The following is a 22,825-nucleotide window of genomic DNA, read 5'->3' as shown; positions in this document are numbered from 1 at the left end:
CGAATGACGGGAGCATGACACTCCGGGATGGTTGCACAAGTAAATTTCTACCAAGGGTTGACTGTAATTACCCTCATATGCAGTGAAGGCGCGGCAACAACGGTGGACGAAGAAAGAACACACATAGGGCGGATCTTAGATTGGTTTTAGCAAGTAACCACGTCAGTTGACAATATGAACCTCGGGCTAGTAATCGTCTTCTTACCTTTAGTTCCTCTCACTGTTAGCTAGCTAAACGCAGCATTGCTAACATGTGCCTGCTAAATGTTCTTAAGAAGTCCTGTCCACATCGAGCTGCGGTGAGTTTCCTTAAGCAGATTCACCGACTGGAAGAGGCAGGCTACCCGCAACCTTTTGTAGTTTCCCTAGCGTAAACAATCCTGAAGAAGTCGCAAACTCGCTAATTAGACCAGGAGGCACCTCACAAAAAAGGAAATGTAGCTGTCATACCCTACATACAGCGCATGTCGCATAATTTGAAAAAGACTGCCATGCGAGCTAACGTAAATGTAATTTTTTCTGCCCCGTGCAAGCTCTCTAACCTCCGCAGAATGACCAATCCCTTTTTTTCCGCAAGGCACTGGCTTGTGTCACAAAATACGATAACAAATACGTAGAGTGGTTGGCAGGAGTTGTTTATGAGATTCCTTTAGATTATGGTAGAAAGTACGTGAGCCAAACAGAGCAGTGACTGAATGACATGCTGAGGCGACATAATAACAAACGCAACATTGGGAGGGACGGCCGCCTGGCAATTCATTGCAGAAATTGCAAATGTAAACCAGACTTCCACGCCTGCGCTGTGGTTTCCAGAAGCCGTGACAAATGGGTTCAATTAATAATTAAGGCCAAAAGGATCATTGAGGCAGGTGATAAGCGGGTAAGTGTTGCATCAATATCACTCTCACGCAAAGAACTGCGTTACCTGAACGCGAATGCACACTGAGAAACTGTGATTGCGCTCTGTATTTATAAATAGAGGCGTTATCTCCATATTAAGGGGACAGGGTAGGTCCTATTCTAGTCATGCATTTTAGGCTATGTTCGTGACCCTTTTTCTCGTGATCTGCTGGGGTTAGAACGTTAATCTTGGTGGCATTGTAATGAGCAATGTTAGGTAGTGTTACTGAACCAGGATTATTTCTTTTTGAAAATCAGATTTTTTGTTTTCATTTTTTTACTGGACCCACCAAATTTTAGAGCCAAAATCTGCAGTAAATAGCCTGTAAACAAAAATGCCCTATAAGAATATTTATAATCCTGGTTGAGTAGACTTTCTGTAATGTTTGCTCAATATCTGGAAAATGTTATCGCCCTAGCGCTTGTAGTTTCTGAAAAAAAGGGTCAAATGCAGCAAAATTTGGTGTTTTTAGATAATTGGCTTTGAAGTGGAAGAAAGAGATTTATTGCCATATAGGACTATAGAAACAAATTCTGGCGCATTTTTGCAATAGCCACCAGCCTGGTAGTCCCCTCCACCGTCAACACTTCTTTTCTGTGCTAGCTGCCTTGTTTTCCGGGCCTCCTTAGTTACCAGTCGTGTAGCCCTCTCTGCAAAGTACAGTCGCCGCCGGTCAACTTCGCGCAACCACTGGACTCTGAACTATCCTGGAGAAACTCCGAATGACCTCAAAATGTCGGCTCGAGCCATGCTGCGGTCATTAAAAGTTAGCGCAGCATCCATTGTCTCTATTTTCAGCGTCTTGAGGTCAAGAAAGACATTCTTCGGAGCGCGCTCCCATACAACCTTGTTGAACGCCTCATTCGCGTTCCTAGTTTTTCCATGGAGACATTCCTGAAGAAGCTCTGGCTTTGAGAGCTGCTAAAACACCGGCGTTCCGCTTCAAGCGTTCCGCCGAGCGCGAAAGCTTCGATGCAGACGCACACGTGGTGGCCGCAACGCCCACTCCTGGATTGTGTTGCGGAGAGTCGGCGTCATTGAAGGTCGACTTATGCCGGTTTCCGTGGAAGAGATGTTTTAACGCGATAGCGTTAAGGAGCTCGTGTGGCAGAAAAGCCGGTGTCGTCGGCGTCGGTGTCGGGTGTCGGCGTCGGCGTGGGCGTTTGCGCCCGGCGTTGACCGTGAGCGATAAATCACGGCAGGCACTCCATAAATAAAAAAAATGGCTGTGGCTTAGGTAAGGTTAAGCCCAGGATGCGAAGCATACTAGCCTTTATTTTAGTTGTTGAACCACTGTTTAGCCTGGTGAACTGCTGTTGCTTGGCTATATTTGGTTCGGCTAGACGAAGAAACAACTCATGCATTACTTCTTCGCCTTCAAGAGTGGAACGCGACAGCGTTCCCGTCGACCCGCCAAGGGGTGTAAGACAATGGGCTACAGGGCAGCGACTACGCGCCCCGCATTGGACGCGGTGAGCGTCGAGCAAAGCAGCGTTCGGCGCGGCAACGAAATGTGCGCCTGAGCAAGAGACGCACGCCTTAGAAACAGCGCGTTTCTAAGGCAACACCGCATTCACTAGAGGCGCTTTTGTACCGCTTTGAAGCGTTGTACTCGTGGCTCAGTGGTAGCGTCTCCGTCCCACACTCCGGAGACCCTGGTTCGATTCCCACCCAGCCCGTCTTGCAAGAGTTGAGCCAAAGCCACTTCTCCTCTGTCGTGACGTCACGGTGTCACGTGATTTCATGGTCACCGCCGCGCCTGAGGAGCTGGGTTGAGCCCTCGTAATATGCTTCGCATAAAAGCAACTTCCAAGATGGGCTGGGTGGGAATCGAACCATGGTCTCCGGAGTGTGAGACGGAGGCGCTACCACTGAGCCACGGGTTCCATGCTTCAAAGCGGTACAAACGCGCCTCTAGTGAATGCGGTGTTGCCTTGGAGGCGTGCGTCGCTTGCTCAGGCGCACATTTCGTTGCCGCGCCGAACGCTGCGTTGCTCGACGCTCACCGCGTCCGATGCGGGGCGCGTAGTCGCTGCGCCGAAGCCCACTGTCTTACATCCCTTGGCGGGTCGACGGGAACGCTGTCGCGTTCCACTCTTCAAGGCGAAACTTAAGCGTCCTCCAGTTTTTTTAAAGCACTTCTTTGGCTTCGTTATTGCATTACCGCTAAATACCCAGCACCAAAGTATAAATAAACTCGATTGTCCGCGAGAACACGCCAAAGCACGAGCAAAACGCCGCGCGTTGCGAGTAATCCAGCTGCGTTTTAGGATTCGTTTGGCTAAGTGAAATATGCTAGCTAGGTTTTCACTGTTGCCACACGAGTGACAGCAATACCGCTAAACGTGACAAAAAATAGGCAGTGAAAAAAAAATTTTTTTTTTCAGTTTAGGAGAGACAAAGTTCCCGAGCATGTGTCAAAGGGGGCGTGGCCGAATGCTGCCTAGGTTTCGAAAAATTTTGATTTTGAGGTAAATATTTCGCGTCCGCGCAAATGAAACACTGGGCCATGTTAAGGAAACAATAGAGATTTTACATTACACAAAAACAAAAAATGATTTTTTTCGGAAAATTTGCCTACCCTGTTCCCTTAAACATTATTGGAGGCGCCCTGTACGTGTGTGTTCCTTCTTCGTCCACTGTCGTTGTCGCGCCTTCACTTCCCATCACGCTTAACCAACACGCCCAACTATACATCCCAACGTCGTAATTAACCTATTATGAAAAAATCCTGCTCGCTCGTCACTCCCGGTATGATTCCTATTGTTTCTCAATGTACATAGTGTGTCTCGCATAGCTGACCGAGCAGATCAGGGCAAAGCAACTAAATGTCTTGCATAACGCTTAAAGATAACAAGAAAGCGAGTTTTTCTCAAACTGCCTTTAGAGCACATAATAGTCTACAAAGTTAAAGCTTTCGGTAAACGTAACATATAGATTCGACCCGATTTTTTAAAACAATAAAAATCTGCCATCTTTGATCCTTTTAGCAAAGCACACAACATTCTAAAACCTTTCTATAAAGCCCTTAAATGTGCAAGAAAGAGAGTATTTAGTCATTTTCACATACCCGATGACACATATGGAAACTTCAAAGTATACCTGCATATTGGCCTTAACGTTCACATTGGGCTTAACGTTCGCCACTTAGTTACTTATATTACACTGCAAGCCAATTACATTACAGAGGGGAGTGGGGCATAAGTTCAGCAAAAATACGCGAGAGAATAAACATTAACATGCCAACCAAATACACATTTAACACAATGTGAGCGACTCACAGATAATGGTGCGTAATTCAGTTCTAAATAATCAAGGTACGCAACTCAAGGTACATAAGGTAAATTATGGTACATCACTCATTCTTCTATAAATTGAAAAATAAAAGTTAAGCAATGCACATGAACATATGAAAAACACATGAAACAGCTGAAAGTAAAACGTCACGTAAAATGTCTTCAAAACGGTTAGTATCGCTTATGAAGCGTAGAATGCCGGGAAGGTAATTTTGCTCTTCAGATTTTTCCGGAACAAAGTCCAAAATGTAAAGTAGCTTCAGAGAACCGACGAGATGGTCCCACCTCGACATTGTGACATACCATCTGAAGTCGTCCAGGTGGATTTTGCAGAGTTTAAGAAAAAGGCTACAGGAGTAGGAAAAAGACATTCTTTCCTTGGGGCAATAGACCGGCGCACTATAATAGTGGCCACACGACCGGGCAGGGAAGACGCAAATAGTGGTATTGCCCTTTTTGAGCCGATAGATGTTTAAAAATACCAAAGTAGTAATATCAGACAATGGACCAGCATTTGTAAGGAAGCGTCTGCAAGAATGGGCGATGGAACGAGGAGTTGTTTTGCGACGCTACGCGCCCTACCATCCTACAGGAAATGGCATGGCTGAAGGAATCATACGACACTTGAAACAGTTTATTTCCATGTATCCCAGTTTCAAAGGCGGATGGAAGTGCTGCTGGGATGCGGCTGTAGCTGATCACAATCGGTCGCACACTGCGAGCATCGGCTGTAGTCCCTATTTTGCAGCATTTGGAAAGACGCCGATGCTCGCTGCCGATCAACAGCTTGGTGTTGCTGACCGCCTGCAATAGTGCGAGAAAGGGAAGACCAAATCTGCAGGGAGGCCGAGCGCATACTGCGAGTGGCCAAACTGCAACGCCTTCAGCTTCAATACGAATGCAGCCTTGCTACCTCTCATCGAGACAGCGCATAAGATTTCGCAAAAACATTTTTCGCGTAGTCGTATTGCTCCTTCAGGAGAGAGCGTTAGGTACCTTTTGCCGCCATTATCGACATCAGCCGTCATGTTAGATGGGAAAAGCCAAAGAATAGGCGCCGCCATTGCCGCATTAGGGTTTGCCATATACCAGTTGAACGCCGCTATAGAATTTGGGGTTCGTGATTCTTTCACAATGCGGAACCTTCCTCTAAGCCTCTAACCGAGAACATGTGCGTATTGTGGCCACAACCCGCTAACTTTTGATGGGGGCTGTGCTCGAAATTAGTCAAAGAATATACTCCAGCTCGCAAGTAACTTGCAGCACTGCCGAAGGTACCAGGTGAGCAGAGACAGCATCTTTCGTAGTGGAATATTGTTCCGGGCGTAATGTCGCATTAGCGGTGGGCGAACACAGTTTTATTGCTGCTTGTTATATGATGCTAATGATAGCTTACATGAATGCGGGACATACTGGGCACTTTGCGCATGCACATCGCATACCATGACTTATTGTCATGGTATGGTATGGAGGAATGAAAGACTTCGTCTTTCTTAGAAATCACCGCCGGCAACCCTTTGTAACCAGCCTAACGGCGGTTACGTAGGAATATGGAAGCGTTAATACGCTTCGTTCGAAATTCACGCTTGTTACTGGCTCTCCTTTCTTACAGCCAGAAATAAAGGGTAAAATTTGTCAGTGCTCAGTCTTATCTCATGCTGGGGGCAGAGCGTCAAGTATATTTTGTGGTTATTATTGAGATCAGCTGTTTGTTTTCACGTTGCTATGATGGCATACGCGGCGCTGAGTCGTAAAATTGGCTTCATTTCTCGTGAGCTGGTGTCACCACAGCATTAGCGCTGGCTATTTAAAACAAAGCAGAAGATCTTGCCGTCTATCCCCCAAGTAACTTTCAACAGTCACCTTATTCCTGCAGTGGAATGTGTGTCGTTCCTTGGCATAAAATTAGATTCTCACTTGAAGTGTACTAATGATATTGCGTTTGTAAAACAGAAAACAGCTTTAGGCATAAGAGCTATCATAAATCACGCGCATTCTTCTCACAACACCCATTATTATTTTTATACCTTGCCTCCATGCATATTCATATCACCAGTGGTATTGCTTCCTGGGGAAACACATATAACTGCCACCTCTCGTCTATTCAAAGCATGCAGAACCAGGCTATTTTTCAGATCAGCAACAGTTCCTTTTACTCAAATGCTCTCCCGCTACTCCAAGCAAACTTTATACTACCTGTATTTGGCTTGCTTAAGTATCCTCTAAGTATTATCTTTTCTAAATTACTTAACAAAACAGCTTGCTTATGAATTTGTGGACAAGTTACTCACTAATACTAACAAGACTACGTTTGCGCATAATCACAACTTTTTAACGCGATAGCGTTAAGGAGCTAGTGTCGCAGAAAAGCCGGTGTCGTCGGCGTCGGTGTCGGCGTCGGCGTTTGCGGCGTTGACCGTGAGCGATAAATCACGGCAGGCGCTTCATAAATAAAAAGCAACATCCAAGATTGGCCCGGTGGGAATCGAACCAGGGTCTCCGGAGTGTGAGACGGAGACGCTACCACTCAGCCACGAGTTCGATGCTTCCAAGCGGTGCAAACGCGCCTCTAGTGAATGCGGTGTTGCCTTCGAAACGAGCCGTGGAAAGTTATACTGCGGTGTATATCGGTAATTATGAACATGTAACGTACAGAAGTCACAATTACACGAGTTGCGAAGTGCGTTTCCGCTGCATTTCTTCTGCGCTTTCCGCACACGCAGAGCCATCTTGCGGCAAACACAGAAGACCCCCCTCCTCTCAATGTACGGCGCTGCCCCGACAGGAGGCGCGCCGCGCGCGCATTGGGACCGCTGCCAGGCGCGTCGCGGGACTCCCTCTCCCCTGACGACGCTTCGCCGTGCTCCCGGTTTAGATAACTATCTATCTCTCTGCCCGTGCCGATCACGACGTTTGGCTGGCGCAGATCGTTTCCCCTCCGAGACACCGAGTTCTTTGGTTCGTTCCGTTCGCTCAGGCGCACGTTTCGTTGCCACGCCGAACGCTGCGTTGCTCGACGCTCACCGCGTGATAGGTGGGCGCTAAGTCCGATGCGGGGCGCATCGTAAGTGATCGCTGTGCCGTAGCGCATTGTCGACCCCTTGGCGGGTCGACGGGAACGCTGTCGCGTCCCAATCTTGAAGGCGAAGCTTAAGCGTCCTCCAATTTTTATTCCCTAAATGTAAAGCTAACTATGGAAGAATATAATCCTCGTTTTGAGCATTAAAAATATGGAATTACCTATCCCATTCACTTAAACGAACGTAATCTTTGAATGTATTCAAACATGAGTCAAAAGTTTCATTTCTTTTTGTAAATTGTTTCATGCACTATGACATGTTCTCTGTATAGTTATGCTTTTTGATATACGTACTCTTCTGTCTGTTTTCTTTTACCACTGTATTGTATTACGCACGTTCAATTGTTTCCCTTGTGCTTCCTTAATCTTTGCAGCTTTAACTCGCGTTTCCTGCACATCATTTTTTTTTTTCTTTTTGGAACCGATGGTCCAGTTGCAGTCATTGACTTTGGGACCCTCGTCTCTATACTATTTTGTTATTTAGTCATTGTTTTTTGAGTGGATAATAAACTGAAACTGTAACTGAAACTGATGGATGCACGATGCAGAACACTCTATAGGCCTAACCGCTCATTTTTACTATTCTTCGCTGCTGTTGTACGTAATGACAGCAGGTCTTCCTTTTTCTTTACTTGAGCTGGCTGCACGGATGCAGCCACTGTAGAAGTGGACATTTTTTCAATTGGTGCAAAGCTTTTAGGACGGAAATCTAGGATCAGAACTACGCTTTCTACAACGAACTTTTGCACGTAGGAGACGAGAGACAATGAGGACGTCGGAAACGCGAGGCGGGATTTCTTCTGTTTCTGTCGATGCTGTCAGTAAACGTGATGACGACATCGAAGCTTCGCTGCAAGAACAGTCAGGCGAAGTGCGGGTGTGTCGATGTGCGACCAATAAATGTGAGCTTATGATGATGATGATGATGTGTGGTTTTTTGTGGCGCAAGGGCCAGGTTTGGCCAAAGAGCGCCATGACAAGTGGTAATGTTGATGGTGTATTATGAAGATGTGACTTGGCTGTAGAGTGGCCTAAAAATATGCGCTGTAAAGTGCGTAAAATCTACGTACTATAAAATTATGGCGATGACTAATGAATACTATGAACATTAAAATCCATCGTACAAGAATGATGCAAAATATAAAATGTATAAGATGGTAACATTACTTGGAGCACTGCTGCCTCGCCAGAGCCCTTGAAAACAAGGGTCTAGAGGCATGTGCTATACCAAGGAGCTATCACAGCGGCGTCCTCTGAAGAGAGGACCCGCTATGAACATGTAGGGCTAAAAACATGCAAGACAACATCTTTCAGAAAACTCAGGACTGCGTTGGTGTCAAATAAAGGTTCTTGGCCGAGTAACATAACAGGATGGAGGGGGATGCGCTGCCGGTAGGCTAAGGGAAAATGTTTCTTTCTTTCATATTCGGCTTCCCGACACTCCAGGAGGACGTGGAGGACGGTCAGCCTCTCCCCGCATCTACCGCAGGTTGGAGGATCATTTTCAGTGAGTAAATAGTTATGCGTGCCAAATGTGTGTCCTATTCTCAGTCGACAGAATAGGACATCTGTTCGGCGTGATTTTGTTACAGAGGGCCAGAATCCTAACTTTGGTTTTATCACGTGGAGCTTATTATTTGTTTCCGCGTCCCATAGGCATTGCCAGTGGTTCCGTAGTTTCCTCCGTAAGAAGGGCTTCAGATCTGTGTCAGGAACTGCAGCAGTGGGATTAGCAGAAGGCCGTACAACTGACGTGGCCATCTGGTCCGCCAGAACATTACCTTCAATGGTCCTATGACCTGGCACCCAGCATATAGTCACATGCTGGTTAGATACATATGCTTTACATAGGACGGAATAGAGTTCAATTATAACAGGATTTTTGTGCTTGCAGAACGATATCAAAGCCTTCACCACACTTAGGGAGTCCGTATATATAACTGATTTTTTGAGTTTTGATTTCCTTATATGCTTCACGGTCGACAATATTGCGTAGGCCTCTGCCGTGAAGATACTAGTTTCCGGATGCAGTACGTCGGATTCCGAGAAGGATGGCCCGACGGCTGCATAGGACACCCCGTCATGTGACTTCGATGCGTCTGTGTAGAACTCCGTGCAGGAGTGTTTGTGCTGGAGTTCCCGGAAATGCATTTGGATTTCAATGTCTGAAGCGTGTTTTGTAACTTGCATGAAAGATATATCGCATTGTATGAGCTGCCACTCCCAAGGAGGTAGTAGCTTGGCTGGATGCATTAGGGGGAGCTCGAGGAGTGGGACATGCATTTGATCACTAAGCTCCCTCACACGCAGCGAGAAAGGCTGTCTAACGGAGGGACGATTGCGAAAGAGTGTAGCATATGTCATGTCATTGATAGTATTAAAACAGCGATGTTGTGGATTTGAGTGGACTTTCAGAAAATATGTTTGGCTAATGTATGTTCTCTGCAGATGAAGTGACCACTCATTTGATTCTACATATAAACTTTGTATGGGACTCGTTCTGAAAGCTCCTGTGGCTAAACGGATACCCAGATGGTGAACAGGGTCCAGCATCTTTAGCGCGCTCGGGGCTGCAGAATGATGGATCACGGCACCATAGTCTAGTCGTGATCGAATGAGGCTCTTATAGATATTCATTAGACACTTCCTGTCACTACCCCACGTAGTCTGGGATAGAAGTTTCATTAGATTCATTGTTTTGAGACATTTTTGTTTAAGATATTTAATGTGGGGGACGAAAGTGAGTCTGTAGTCAAGTATGACACCCAGAAATTTGTGTTCTTTGTTTAAAGGTATCTGTTGTCCACGCAGTTCTATGCAAGGATCTGGGATAAGTCCTCTCTTTCTTGTAAAAAGAACAGAAGAGCTTTTGTTTGGATTGATCCTAAATCCATTCCTGTCTGCCCACGTTGACACTTTGTTCAGGCCATGCTGTACCTGTCTCTCGCAGACTGCGAGGTTACAAGATTTGAAAGCTATTTGAATGTCGTCTACGTAGACAGAGTAAAAGATCGCGGGTGGTAGTGAAGCACGAAGCGTGTTCATCTTCACTATAAAGAGCGTGCAGCTGAGCACGCCTCCTTGGGGTACACCCGTTTCTTGCGTAAAAGGACGTGAGAGTGCATTGCCGACTTTTACCCGGAAGGTACGATTTGACAGATAGCTTTTGATTATATTAAACATATTACCGTGGATGCCCATTTCTGACAGGTCTCTTAAGATTCCGTAACGCCACGTTGTGTCATACGCCTTTTCCATATCGAGAAATATCGATAGGAAGAACTGTTTATGTATAAATGCGTCCCGGATATTCCCTTCAACACGCACGAGATGATCGGTTGTGGAGCGCCCTTCTCGGAAGCCGCACTGATAAGGATCAAGCATTTTGCTCTGTTCAAGGAAATGAATGAGTCGCCGATTTATCATTTTTTCGAACACCTTACAAATGAAGCTTGTGAGGGCTATCGGGCGGTAACTTGCCACCGAGGAAGGGTCTTTGCCTTGTTTCAAAACAGGGACTACAATGGCTTCCTTCCACGCTGTTGGAAGGTACCCTGCATCCCAGATGGTGTTGAAAAGTGTAAGTAGTCTAAGTTGCGTGTCATTGTGTAAGTTTTTGAGCATTTCATATAAGATTCTATCAGATCCTGGTGCGGAACTCTTGCATGCGCTCAAGGCCGCTTTCAACTCGGCAGCACTAAATGGGCAATTATAGGGTTCATTCTGACGGCATTTATTGATGAGTGGCTTGCATTCTTCTATTTCTTTATATTTCAGGAATGATTGCGAATAATGGTTAGAGCTTGATACACTCTCAAAGTGCTCCCCAAGTGAGTCTGCTTGTTCAAGCAGGGTATCGCCTTGTGGGTTTACCAAGGGGAGTGAATAAGTTTGTCGTCCTCTTATCCTGTTAACCCTGTTCCAGACCTTCGATTCCTCTGTATAAGAGTTGATGCCCGATAAAAACTTTTGCCAGCTTTCTCTTCTGGCCTGCCGGCGGGTTCGCCTGCCTTGTGATTTTACTTTTTTAAAGTTAATAAGATTCTCCGCAGTGGGGGAGGCGCGTAGCAACCCCCACGCTTTGTTCTGATTTTTACGTGCGATCCTACAATCGTCGTTCCACCACGGGACACGCCGTTTGCAGGACAGACCATTTACTTGTGATATACATTTAGATGCGGCATCTATTATGAAGGCTGTAAAATATTCGACAGCAGCGTCAATTTCTAGCGAGGAGATGTCATCCCACGAAATACAAGATAGAGTTCGAAATTTTTCCCAGTCGGCAGTGTCAATTTTCCACCTAGGAGCCTGTGGTGGATATTCCTTTTCTTCGGGTGTTCTAAGCAGTATTGGGAAGTGGTCGCTTCCGTAAGGATTGTTGTTAACTTGCCATTCGAGTTCAGACAATAGTGACGGGGAGACTAGGCTAAGATCTATTGAAGAAAATGTTCTGTTTGCAAGAGAATAGTATGTCGCTTCCTTCTTATTCAGTAGACAAGCACCAGAAGAGAAAAGGAACTGTTCAACAAGACGTCCTCGCGCATCTATACGAGGGTCGCCCCACAGGTAGTTGTGTGCATTGAAGTCGCCAAGAACCAGATAAGGTTCTGGCAATTCATCTATAAAGGACTGAAATTCATGTTTAGTTAATTTGTAATGTGGGGGTATATAAAGCGAGCAAATAGTGATGAGTTTGTTTAGCAGAACAGCTCGCACCGCCACTGCCTCAAGGGGCGTACGTAGCTGTAAAGATTGACATGCTATACTTTTATGAGTGAGAATCGCCACACCACCCGATGATGCGACGGCATCATCGCGATCTTTGCGAAACGTAACATACGTACGGAGAAAGTTTGTGTGTTTGGATTTTAAGTGTGTTTCCTGTAAACACAGCCCTTTTGGATTGTGTTTATGGATAAGTTCTTGAACATCATCAAGATTCCTAAGTAGACCTCTGACATTCCATTGAATGATTTGTGTATCCATATTTTAAATTTAATTGGTGCTGTGTTTACGGAAACGGAAGGGATGTCTTAGATTACAGAGCCCTTTCGAGGCCCTGTAACCGGGGTTTTGCTCTTTTTGAAGCGTTCGAGGGAACCTCGCCGCTCCTTAGGCGCCTGGGGCGCCTTGGGAGTAGGTGTAGTGTCCATTGCCTCTTGTGAGGCGCCGGACACGTGCTCTTGCGAGCGAGAAGTTACCAGGGAAGGGCCCGCCTTGGAGGGCAAGACCCCTGCGCCCACCAGCCCGGAGGTCGATGGGGTTCCCTGGGGGATTTGGCTGCACCGGCCATTGCCAGCACTGGAAGGGACCTGGGAGGTTGAGGCAGCCTCGGCTGCGCCCACCTTCGGGGTCGATGGCCCCTTTTCCTCGGTTGGCGGAGCAGCGCTAGCTGCAACCACCGTGGGGGCAGATGGCGTAACTGCCGACTCACTGCGTGTGGGTCGGACAGTCGCCGGAGGCCGTTGTGACGCTGCCCCCTGACGCGCCACTTCGGCAAAACTTTTCTTTGGCAGGTATGCTACCCGCCTGCGTGCCTCTTTGAACGTTATATTTTCTTTTACTTTTATAGTTACTATTTCTTTTTCCTTCTTCCAGGAGGGGCACGACCGCGAGTACGCGGCGTGATCCCCGTCACAGTTCACACAGTGGAGAGAGTTATTACATGCTTCAGTGGCGTGTTCAAGGGCACTACATTTCGCACATGTCTGGCGGCCTCGGCAGCTCTGCGAGCTGTGGCCGAAACGCTGGCATTTGAAACATCTCAAGTGATTTGGCACGTACGGTCTTACACGAAGCTTGATATACCCGGCCTCAATTGACTCGGGCAGGACACTTGAATTGAAGGTGAGTATTATGTGTTTGGTCGCAATTTCTTTACCGTCTCGCCTCATCTTGATTCTTTTGACGTTTATGACATTTTGTTCACTGAAGCCCTCCAACAGTTCAGCCTCAGTGAGCTCTAGCAAATCATCATCGGAGACAACGCCACGGGAGGTATTCATCGTGCGGTGCGGGGTTACTACTACTTGGGTCTCCCCAAATGATACAAGTTTAGGCAGTTGCTCAAATTGTTTTAGGTCGCGGAGCTCCAAGAGGAGGTCACCGCTAGCCATCCTTGACACCTTATATCCTGGGCCAAAAACTTCGGTAAGAGACTTAGATACAAGGAACGGGGAGATTGTTCGCACTTGCTTAGCTGGTTTTTCTGCGTGGATCACATGAAAACGGGGAAAATTGTGGACTTGGCGTCCGAAAAACTGAAAAACTTCTTCGGTGCGCCCTCGTTTGTGAGGGCGATCAGGTAGTTGAGGAAAAGCATGTTCCATAAGTAATGTTGGGTTTTCGGCCGCGATGCCGACCACCCACCATGGAGCCCAACAGGGGGACGTGACAGAAGTTGCTGCTAGAGAAACCCTGCCAACGCCAGCCGTACATCGCTGCTATAACCAAATACAGCATAGCCAAGGCTGGCTAGCTACACAAGGTTAACCCTTGCCGCCAGGAAACTAGGAAGTGAGGAGAAGTGATGAGAAGACAGGAAAGATGAAAAAGGCGAGAGAGAAAGACGAAGATTGGAGAGGAGGACAGGAAAAGGCGACTGCCGATTTCCCCCGGGTGGGTCAGTCCGGGGGTGCCGTCTACGTGAAGCCGAGGCCAAAGGGGTGTGTTGCCGCCGCCGAGGGGCCGTAACGGTCCAAACACCCGGCATTGGCTCAACCCCCAGGATCCCCTTTTCCCCGGACACGGCTAAGCCGCGCACGGCTACACGCGGGAGGGTCCAACCCTCGTGTGCTCGGGTACGTGGTGTCGCAACACACCAAACGCCTGCTTGCGCAGACGCCCCTGCGGGGTGTGAGCTTATAATCCAAGACTACGCAGGATAAGGTGACATCGTACTGATTCGGACTAGGCGGCTTCAGACTCCGCGCTGTGTTAAATATATAGTAAAGTTGTCTGTATGAGCTGCGTTTATGCGATATATTTAGCCCGAGTATAAGTAGAATTGTCGCTCAACTAGTACATTGACTTCTCGTGTTCACGCGAAGGAGAACATGCGGCTACTGGGTGTAAACTCGAAGACTCCGCGCTGTGTTAAACATATACAGAAGTTGTCTTCATGCGCTACGTATATGCGATGTATTTAGCCTGAGTTTGAATAGATTTGTCGCTCAACAAGTACATTGGCTTCTCGTGTTCATGCAAAGGCGCACACGTGGCTAGTGGGTGTAAACTCGAAGTGCAAAGTGAGGCGCTATTCCTCCGCTGATGCAGAAGGCGGCACGACTTAGGTACTATTGTAGTACCGGTGGTTAACGTCGCAGTGAGGAATCGCAGAAAAAAAAAAGCCTGTAAATGAGGCAAAGCCCCACTGCGGCATTTATGTAAACTCAGCTTATGCTTACAAAGGCAAAGTTTTTTTCCGTCAATCCACCAACTATTAAGCACACATCGACAAGATGACAAGGTAGACATCGAGCAGAAGACACGGCTTGGATTAACATATCTTGAGGGGCATTCGGCCTTCCAATTCGCTTAAAACTCCCAAAACTTCTGCACCATTGCAAGAAACTACAGAAATGGAGTGTAAGAGTGTACAATGCACTTAAGCTAAACTAATTCTCCTAATAATGTTTTTACCGAATTTAATCGGGAAAGTGGTGGGCGGTTTTGGATAAAGTACGTTTACTTGGAGGATAGGTACCAATAACGCTCCTCTGTGAAGTAAATTGTATTATTTTGAAAAAGTTCTTTGTCATCAAACACGCTAAGCCTGCATAAAGGATTAAGGTATTCCCTAAATCAGACATTTCGGCGCTTTATGCAATCACGTTGCGACTATCTGTTGGTAGGACGCTTGTAATCATAGCATACTTACGAGGCAGCCAAGTCCCAATATCAACACTGCCGTCGGCGAATCGCAAAGACACATCTTTGCACAGGTTGTTTAGGAGCTCTGAAAAAGAAAACACACAGAAAAGGAAGACTCGATCGCTTCCTTACTATTTCACGAGTTGGAAGGCCTTTGTTCTGATTCCCGCCAAAAATCGTGAACTCAACTTTTAGGCTTTGTTTTCATTGTGAGACCAATATGAACGCCTTAGGCAAATTTCTGTCGTCAGCGGTGGCGTCGCCATCGCATCATACACTTTTATTCAATGTACTCTTGTGACCCATGCATATCATCGCCAAAAGGAAATCATGATTGGCAGTCGTTTTCTCACCTGCGTGTGAGAGCCAGTCTTGGTTTGTTTTATATGTGTTCATGCCAGAAAAATTATATAATAACTCAAGGCCAATGGTCATCACTGCCAGCCCCGTTGCCATGATCTTTTTTATAAAGTCCAAGTTCGATAACATCGCGATCGCACGTCGTATGCTGCGGGTGCCAGTGAAAGCGTGCGCGGGTGGTTTAATCATGAAATCATGAAAGCATAATGGCTGAATCTCACACACCGAATGTAGGAAGGCAGGAAGGAAGATCGCGGTCTTCGGTAGCGGCCAAACCATTAGGTGGGAATTATGCTCAGGCAGCGGCTGCCCGTGGCACCGCTGAGCGCGGCAGCGCGAACCCTATCTCGAAAGCGATCTGTGGAGGGCACAGTGTCTAGAAGCGCAGAGGGCTGATGACTTTGTGTGTACTGCATTCTCGCCTCTTGATGATGAAGCGAGAGGACGTACGAAGAACAATTCACTCGATGCCAATTGTTGCAATTGCAGCCGAAAGTGTTCCTCGCGACAGCACTTTCACAGCAATTCCGCAGGATGTGTTCAAATAATGTTTCACATCTAAAGGCGATTCTAGCTGCAGGCACGGGGTACAATCAATGTGGTGCTCATGACGCCGGCCTCGATAACCGGTTTCATTTTCTGTGTGTGTGTGTTTTTTTTTTGTTGCTTGCTTGTCAACGGGATGTGGGTGCTTTCGTTTTCTATTGCAAGAAACTTTGCGAGAATATCACAGTGTGAGAGGAACGGACGAGTGAAAATTTCGTTTTGCCCGCTTGGCAGTTCGCACCCTCACGTACATCGGCTTTTTACTGATAATGCTTGAAATTGCGAGTTTGTTTCTATTACCTGATTCGCTCAGTATGTAGGGTGAGATATTGTTTTTACAACATAGATTTTACATACCAGTTAGCGCTATTCTTAGATCTCTTTGAGTTCATTCAATCATTCTTTATTTACAGCATTCTTTTACAATATAGAAAATCATTACTGCACCCATAGCCAATGGCTAGTCCCGGGTCCATAGTCAGCTTAGGGTACAAAACGCAGCACGCGAGCAAACAAAACAGCAGACGTAATACATAAAAATAAAATTAACCTACATAACGTAGGCACGAAGGTAAATATTACCTCAGTGTAAATTTATCCTTCATGCACGCGAGCAGAGAAAACATACATAATACATAACAATGAAATTGAGATGCGCAACTTAGGCAGGAATGTAAATATTAGGCAAGTGTACTGTTATCGACAGTACTTTTCAAGAAACAGTATTTTCTCAGAGTAGACATAAAGCTACGGGCTACTTTTACCCGTATTGGCAGAGAATTCCAAAAAAGTGTGCCGTTAAATTCCACGAGCTTTTTCCCGTGCAGATTATTACATGGAGACAGATTAAAACACCCTTTAGTTGCGGCTCTTGTATTTTGCAACAAGATTTGAAACAAAGTAAAAGGAAGTGGATCATTGATTTCGATAATACTATGAATGACCTCAGCCATTTTCAGTTCATACAATGCATGCACTGGAAACACATGCAATGAGCTATACAAGTATGTACTGGATTGTGTGCTACTAGAAGAAGTGATAATTCTCAATGCGCGCTTTTGCAGACGGACTGCAGGATCAAGTTAAGTTATTAAAGTGTTTCCTTAGACTGAATACAATAAATATGTGACGCTGAATGAAGGAAAAGTACAGAATGCGTAGGACAGGATATTCGAAACATTCACGAGCCTTAAGAAGAGTATAAGATCCGTAAGCAAGCGTGGAACAAAGGTGCTTAATTTGAGCTTTCCAGTGCATATCTGAATCGAATAAAATGCCTAAATATTAGTAAGAGACAGCTTGTTGTAAGTTGGCATCTCGTAATGATTTGTCCTGTATGGAGTTGTTTCTTCCTGGAATAAAAGCTGTATACTGAGTCCTATTAAGATTAAGTCTTGTCATTGGACGTGAACCACTAATGAACATTATTTACCTATGCATTTATTTTATTCTGTGTATAAAACAGACGGTCTCCAGTGAATACAAGAGCGGTGTCGTCAACATACATCGTAGCCTGCGAATGCCTAAGTGTTGCAGGGAGATCATTTATGCAGAGTGAGAACAGCATAGGTCCAAGAAAGGAACCCTGTGGCATGCCGGTTAGTACGATTTGTGAAATAGACGTATAATTTTAAGCATTACATGCTGCTTGCGGTTACTGAGGTAGCTTCTAAATTCAGGATTTTGTCCCTAAATCTTTGATCGTTATTCGTGTTCAGTATTGCCTGATTGTCATATGCATGGAAGGCTTTTTATATGTCGAGATAGACAACTACCCTAATTTCCGTCTGCTGGAGAGCCATATCAGTAGGTGCGTCAGGGTGAGAGCAGCGGAATAAATAGATTTCTGAGGTCTGCAACCGTTTTGGGGGAGATTACTTGTACTTGCTAAATGAATTAGAAAACGATAAATTATTGGCAATGAAAGTGAATGAAGAAACATGGGCATAACAGGCGTAAAGCGAAGGCATGGGATGGTTTCCCACCTGCGGCAAGGTTAATCCACTGTTTTTTCATCCGCTTTCATTGCGATTTATTTATCATTCTTTAAATTCATTTAGTAAGTGATCTCCCCAATGTTTTCGTCGGTGTTTTTATTTGTTGACTTCTCATGATAGAATCAGTAAAAATCGGGCCCCTCGGTTAACACACTTTCAACGCGTGTGAAGGGAGATAAAATGAAGAAGTATATTGGTAAAATATAAATTCCCACATAGTCAGCAGGCCAGTGATTCATAGCCATGGCTTCGGTTAATATAATTTTTAACCCTCAAACCAACCAGTCATAGTAGGGAAAGTCACATCAATTCTACGCAATAAAAAGCCTTACAACTAAATTTCGGGGTTATTTCTTTTATTTCACTATAGAAACGCGATTTTGGATACATTATGGTCATTTAGGGAGTCGCTGTTACAAGGTGAATGATGTATTTTAACTTAAAAGTCCTACACCAGCACAGCGTGCTTTATTCATAAATCCTTCTGATTCACTACGGAGCGCACTGAATACGAATAACCAATCACATTTGAAATGTTTTATTGTTTAGAAAAAAATGCAAATGGAGCTGACGATCACTGCATAAAACTTCTAATTCGTTTTACAGAATTGCTGGTAAATGTAGTCTACAAACACAAGTATGAAACTGTGCTGAAGCTAGAAAACAAGCCAACTCTGACAGCTGTCAGATAATTTCGCAGTCTCTAAAAGCGTTTTCTAGATGGACATGCTCAGCCATTATCCTACAGAATCATGGCAGCTTATTTGAAAGATGCGCTTCAATTCAAGCATGTCATGACCAGGGTATCGAACAGGTACTGAACCGAAAACAGAAACAGAAACAAAAACATTCTATTTGATCGAACCATACCTAAATCAGGGAGTTAGAATTTTTCTTATCACTTCGGAGCAACGCCGAAATGCAGAAATAACAGTTTTCCGTTCAGGTTGTCCATCTTTTCTGACTCTTATCATCAATGCATTGTGTGATTTTAACGTTGGCATGGTGCTTCATTTGTAAATACGCACTACCTTCCCATGTTTTAAAAGCTTCACCGTTAACACGCTTTCCAGCGTAGTGCGTCAGTGGGTAGACTAGGCATTGTGTTAACGCGACAACCTTTGCGTCGCATCCGAAGCGTGGCTTCGCGAGACTGTGACGCGTGCCGATTACCTGCGACAGCGTAGCACATATGCTCGTGTCGTGTCCACATATTGTCTGCGAATAGCAGGCATTAATCCCTTCGTTAGCGCCAACGAACCGGTCGTTTAGTGAAGAAGCGTTACAGGACCATTCACCAAGTGTACATTGAAGCTAGTCGTCAAGACTCTCAGAATATTTAGATCACACAGATCACATTTAAGCATACCTGCCGTCGTTGTGTAGTAGTTAAGGCGTTGTTCTACTAAGGTGCGGGATAGAATCCCTGCCACGGCGGCGACGACAACCGCAGTGTATGGTGCACCGGAAGCACGTTAAAGAATCCCAGGTGGTCAAATTTAATGTGGAGTCCCTCACTACGGCGTAAGACATAATCGAATCGTGGTTTTGGCACGTAGAACCGCACAATTTATTATTATTATATTCAAGACTGTCAAGCGGCCTTTCGCCTGCTAGGCGAACCTGTCTCCCACATTTCTGCTAAGTTCGCCATATTTCTGCTCGTCCCCTTCCCCATGAGAAAATTGGCAGGCTGGAGGACTCAGCGTTACGAAAATATATTATCTCCTCTCTCTATCTCTTTTTCTTCCGCTGTCCCTCAATAAAGATTCGCTTCACAGATATTGCAGCACTGGTGTGGGATCTGCATAATGATTATGTAACTGCATGAGGCCTGAAGAACAAACAACCGACGTAATATTTCAGTGCAGCATAGCAGTAGCATCGAGCTTTTGTACTACATAACTTTGTACTGTTTTCCTGTAACTATTGTCTGCTTATGAAAAATTAATCAAACTGGTTCGAATTTCAACCGTTATATTTTTGCTCCGGAGTTGAACCGGTACTGAGAAGCTGTCGGTGAACGAAACGGATCAATGGAATGGAAAAGGTTCAGGTTCAAAACTAGGCATAACGTGCCCTTCGCTATATGTCATGAATGTCTGTCATATATGTCTTTCATGTTCATGTCTTGACATGCATGTATGTCACTCTTGTGCAATATCAATCGTGTCACGCATGCTTGTCATGACTTGTCATCCATGTTGTGACATAAATGGTGCCGTGAAATCCATGTTAAATTTGTCATATTCGCGCACATCATACACGTCTCGTGTGGCTTTCATGTCACACAGACAGTGTAAATCGAGTCATGCGACACATGTCATTATTTTTTATGTAATTTATGCCGGAAATTCGTTACGTTATAAAGCCAAATGTCATGTTACGCATGTGAATAATCATATGCCATCGCATTCATTATATGTCCTGCGCGTCGTGCCACAAGCGTTATGGCATTGAGGATAACGAAGAGGCGGGGTCGCGTCCGTGAATTAACATTCTCAAGTTGGCTGAGCGAGTCGCGGCGCAACTGCTCTAAGGATAAGGCAGGCGCAACTCCGCACTTTTATGCGAAGCATATTACGAGAGCTCAACCCAGCTCCTCAGGCGCGGCGGTGTCGCCTTGAATACCACGTGAAACCGTGACGTCACGACAGAAGAGAAGTGGCTTTGGCTCAACTCTTGCAAGATGGGCTGGGTGGGAATCGAACCAAGGTCTCCGGAGTGTGAGACGGAGACGCTACCACTGAGCCACGAGTAGGATGCTTCAAAGCGGTACAAAAGCGCCTCTAGTGAATGCGGTGTTGCCTTAGAAACGAGCTGTTTCTAAGGCTCAGGCGTGCGTTGCTTGCTCAGGCGCACATTTCGTTGCCGCGCCGAACTCTGCGTTGCTCGACGCTCACCGCGTCCAATGCGGGGCGTCCAAGGCGAAGCAGAGTAACGCATGAGTTGTTTCTTCGTCTAGCCGAACCAAATATAGCCAAGCAACAGCAGTTCAGCAAGCTAAACAGTGGTTCAACATCTAAAATAAAGGCTAGTATGCTTCGCATCCTGGGCTTAACCTTACCTAAGACACAGCCATTTTTTGAGAACACACAGCGCGACACTATTGCGTGAAGCCTTGCGGCCCCTATTGAAAATCCCAGCATCGCCCATCATGAATTTTATGCTGGGCATGATGGAAAATGTGCTGGACATGATGGAAAACATGGTGGTTGTGGTGGAATTCATCGTGGGTATAATGGGTGGATCGTGGGTACAGTGGTAGATGGTGGGATTTATTGGTGGGATACATACTGGGTGATTTGTCTCAATGGTGGGCGGGCTGGGTGAATGGTGGGTGTAGTGGGTGGATGGTGGGATGACTACTGGGTGACCTGTGTAAATGGTGGGTGAATGCTGGGCGTGCTGGGAGGATGGTGGGTACATACTGGGTGAACTGTGGGAATGGTGGGTGAATGATGGATGTGCTGGGTGAATACTGCATGTACGTACTGGGTGAAATGTAAATGGTGTGCATGCGGGGTGAATGGTGGGTGTACTCGGTGGTTCGTGAAGCACATAGTGAAGAAAAATTTTGTTTTATAGTACGATTTCTACAGCTTGATTGCTATGATATTTCAACCACACTAGAGGCATTTTACTGTCAAGCAGGAACAGGGCACTTATTGAAGAAGGCAAAGACAAAATTAGTCACAATGTGACGTCATGTCCCACTTTGAAAACACAACCTGATGAATATTTAATTAAAAATTGAAAAACCTCTTTAAGAAAATGTAAATTTCTTAAATGTCTTAAATGTCCTCAACCGGGATTCGAACTTGGGACCTTAGGATTACGAGCCTAGCATCTTACCACTGCACCACGACTGTGGTAAGAAGCCTAGTAGCTTACCACTGCACCACGATGCTGTTACGTTTTAGCGTGCATTTTGGCTATGTCAACACTAAAAACCGCTGTCTGCATTTCTGTTTACATTTGTATTTTAAAAGCCAAGATGCGGGTTCCCTCCACAGCGCCAGCTGCCGCATCTCTAGAAGAGCACAAGTGTTGTTACCATCGACATGTAGTACATCGTGGAGTGATAGAACATCGCTTTTGCTGTACGATATGCATATTGAATAAGAAATTCGGTAATAGACAACGGTGACCGGGGACATAGTTAGGGTTGTTACTGCTAATTTCGACAGTTGTCTCTCGCTCTTTACACTTTTGAGCGCGCACATAATTCGTGTGCTCAACGCAATATAGCTGCATAAACACTCGTGGATGAGTCTTCATTCTGACAGCATACTGGCTTCTCACGGCAGCGCTGTACCAGATTAATGAGACTCGAGCGAGACAGGTTTTCACGCAACTTTGTGGAACAACCGAAAACTTCTTTTCCGCTTCGCATAAGCTTGTGCAATAATTCTGGGAAATTAACTAATGTGACAGTGTAACCGCACATATAAGTCCACAGGCTTGTGTGCCACATCTTACCAAATAAAACAAAACGGATGCGCAGCCATTCCCGCAGATGGTATGATTTTGATCAGCGGCCGATTTTGAGGAGGCGGGTAGGTGCCGCGTCGTCACGGCACAATTATAACAATTGGCCACGTCGACTTTAATACCGGTGTCGGTGCTATCAGCATTGCCGGCTTGAGAGAAGCACGGTTGAATACCGCGCAAGAGAAAAGTACAGTGCACACCACCGATGCGAAACTGACAAACAATTTTAAAGGGCAGCGACGGAAAGCGCTTCTGTTGCGACTTCAGGACTCTTGGC

The 22,825-nt window shown here is 45.7% G+C and overlaps 1 protein-coding gene across 6 annotated transcripts in view; it reads right to left on the bottom strand.

Annotated features, from left to right (window-relative positions):
* Positions 1-22,825, bottom strand: part of LOC135918142 (uncharacterized) — a 295,422-nt gene that overhangs the window by 253,396 nt on the left and 19,201 nt on the right. For all 6 annotated transcript variants that reach the window (XM_070527127.1, XM_070527131.1, XM_070527129.1 and 3 more), the window contains exon 2: positions 15,159-15,236. In XM_070527127.1, coding sequence (XP_070383228.1) covers positions 15,159-15,212 — 54 coding nt within the window. In that variant the 5' untranslated portion in view covers positions 15,213-15,236. The remainder of the gene's footprint in view (positions 1-15,158; positions 15,237-22,825) is intronic.

Source organism: Dermacentor albipictus, chromosome 10 (genome assembly GCF_038994185.2).
Source record: "Dermacentor albipictus isolate Rhodes 1998 colony chromosome 10, USDA_Dalb.pri_finalv2, whole genome shotgun sequence".
Lineage (NCBI taxonomy): Eukaryota > Metazoa > Arthropoda > Arachnida > Ixodida > Ixodidae > Dermacentor > Dermacentor albipictus.
This window is presented reverse-complemented; position numbering and strand designations above follow the sequence as displayed.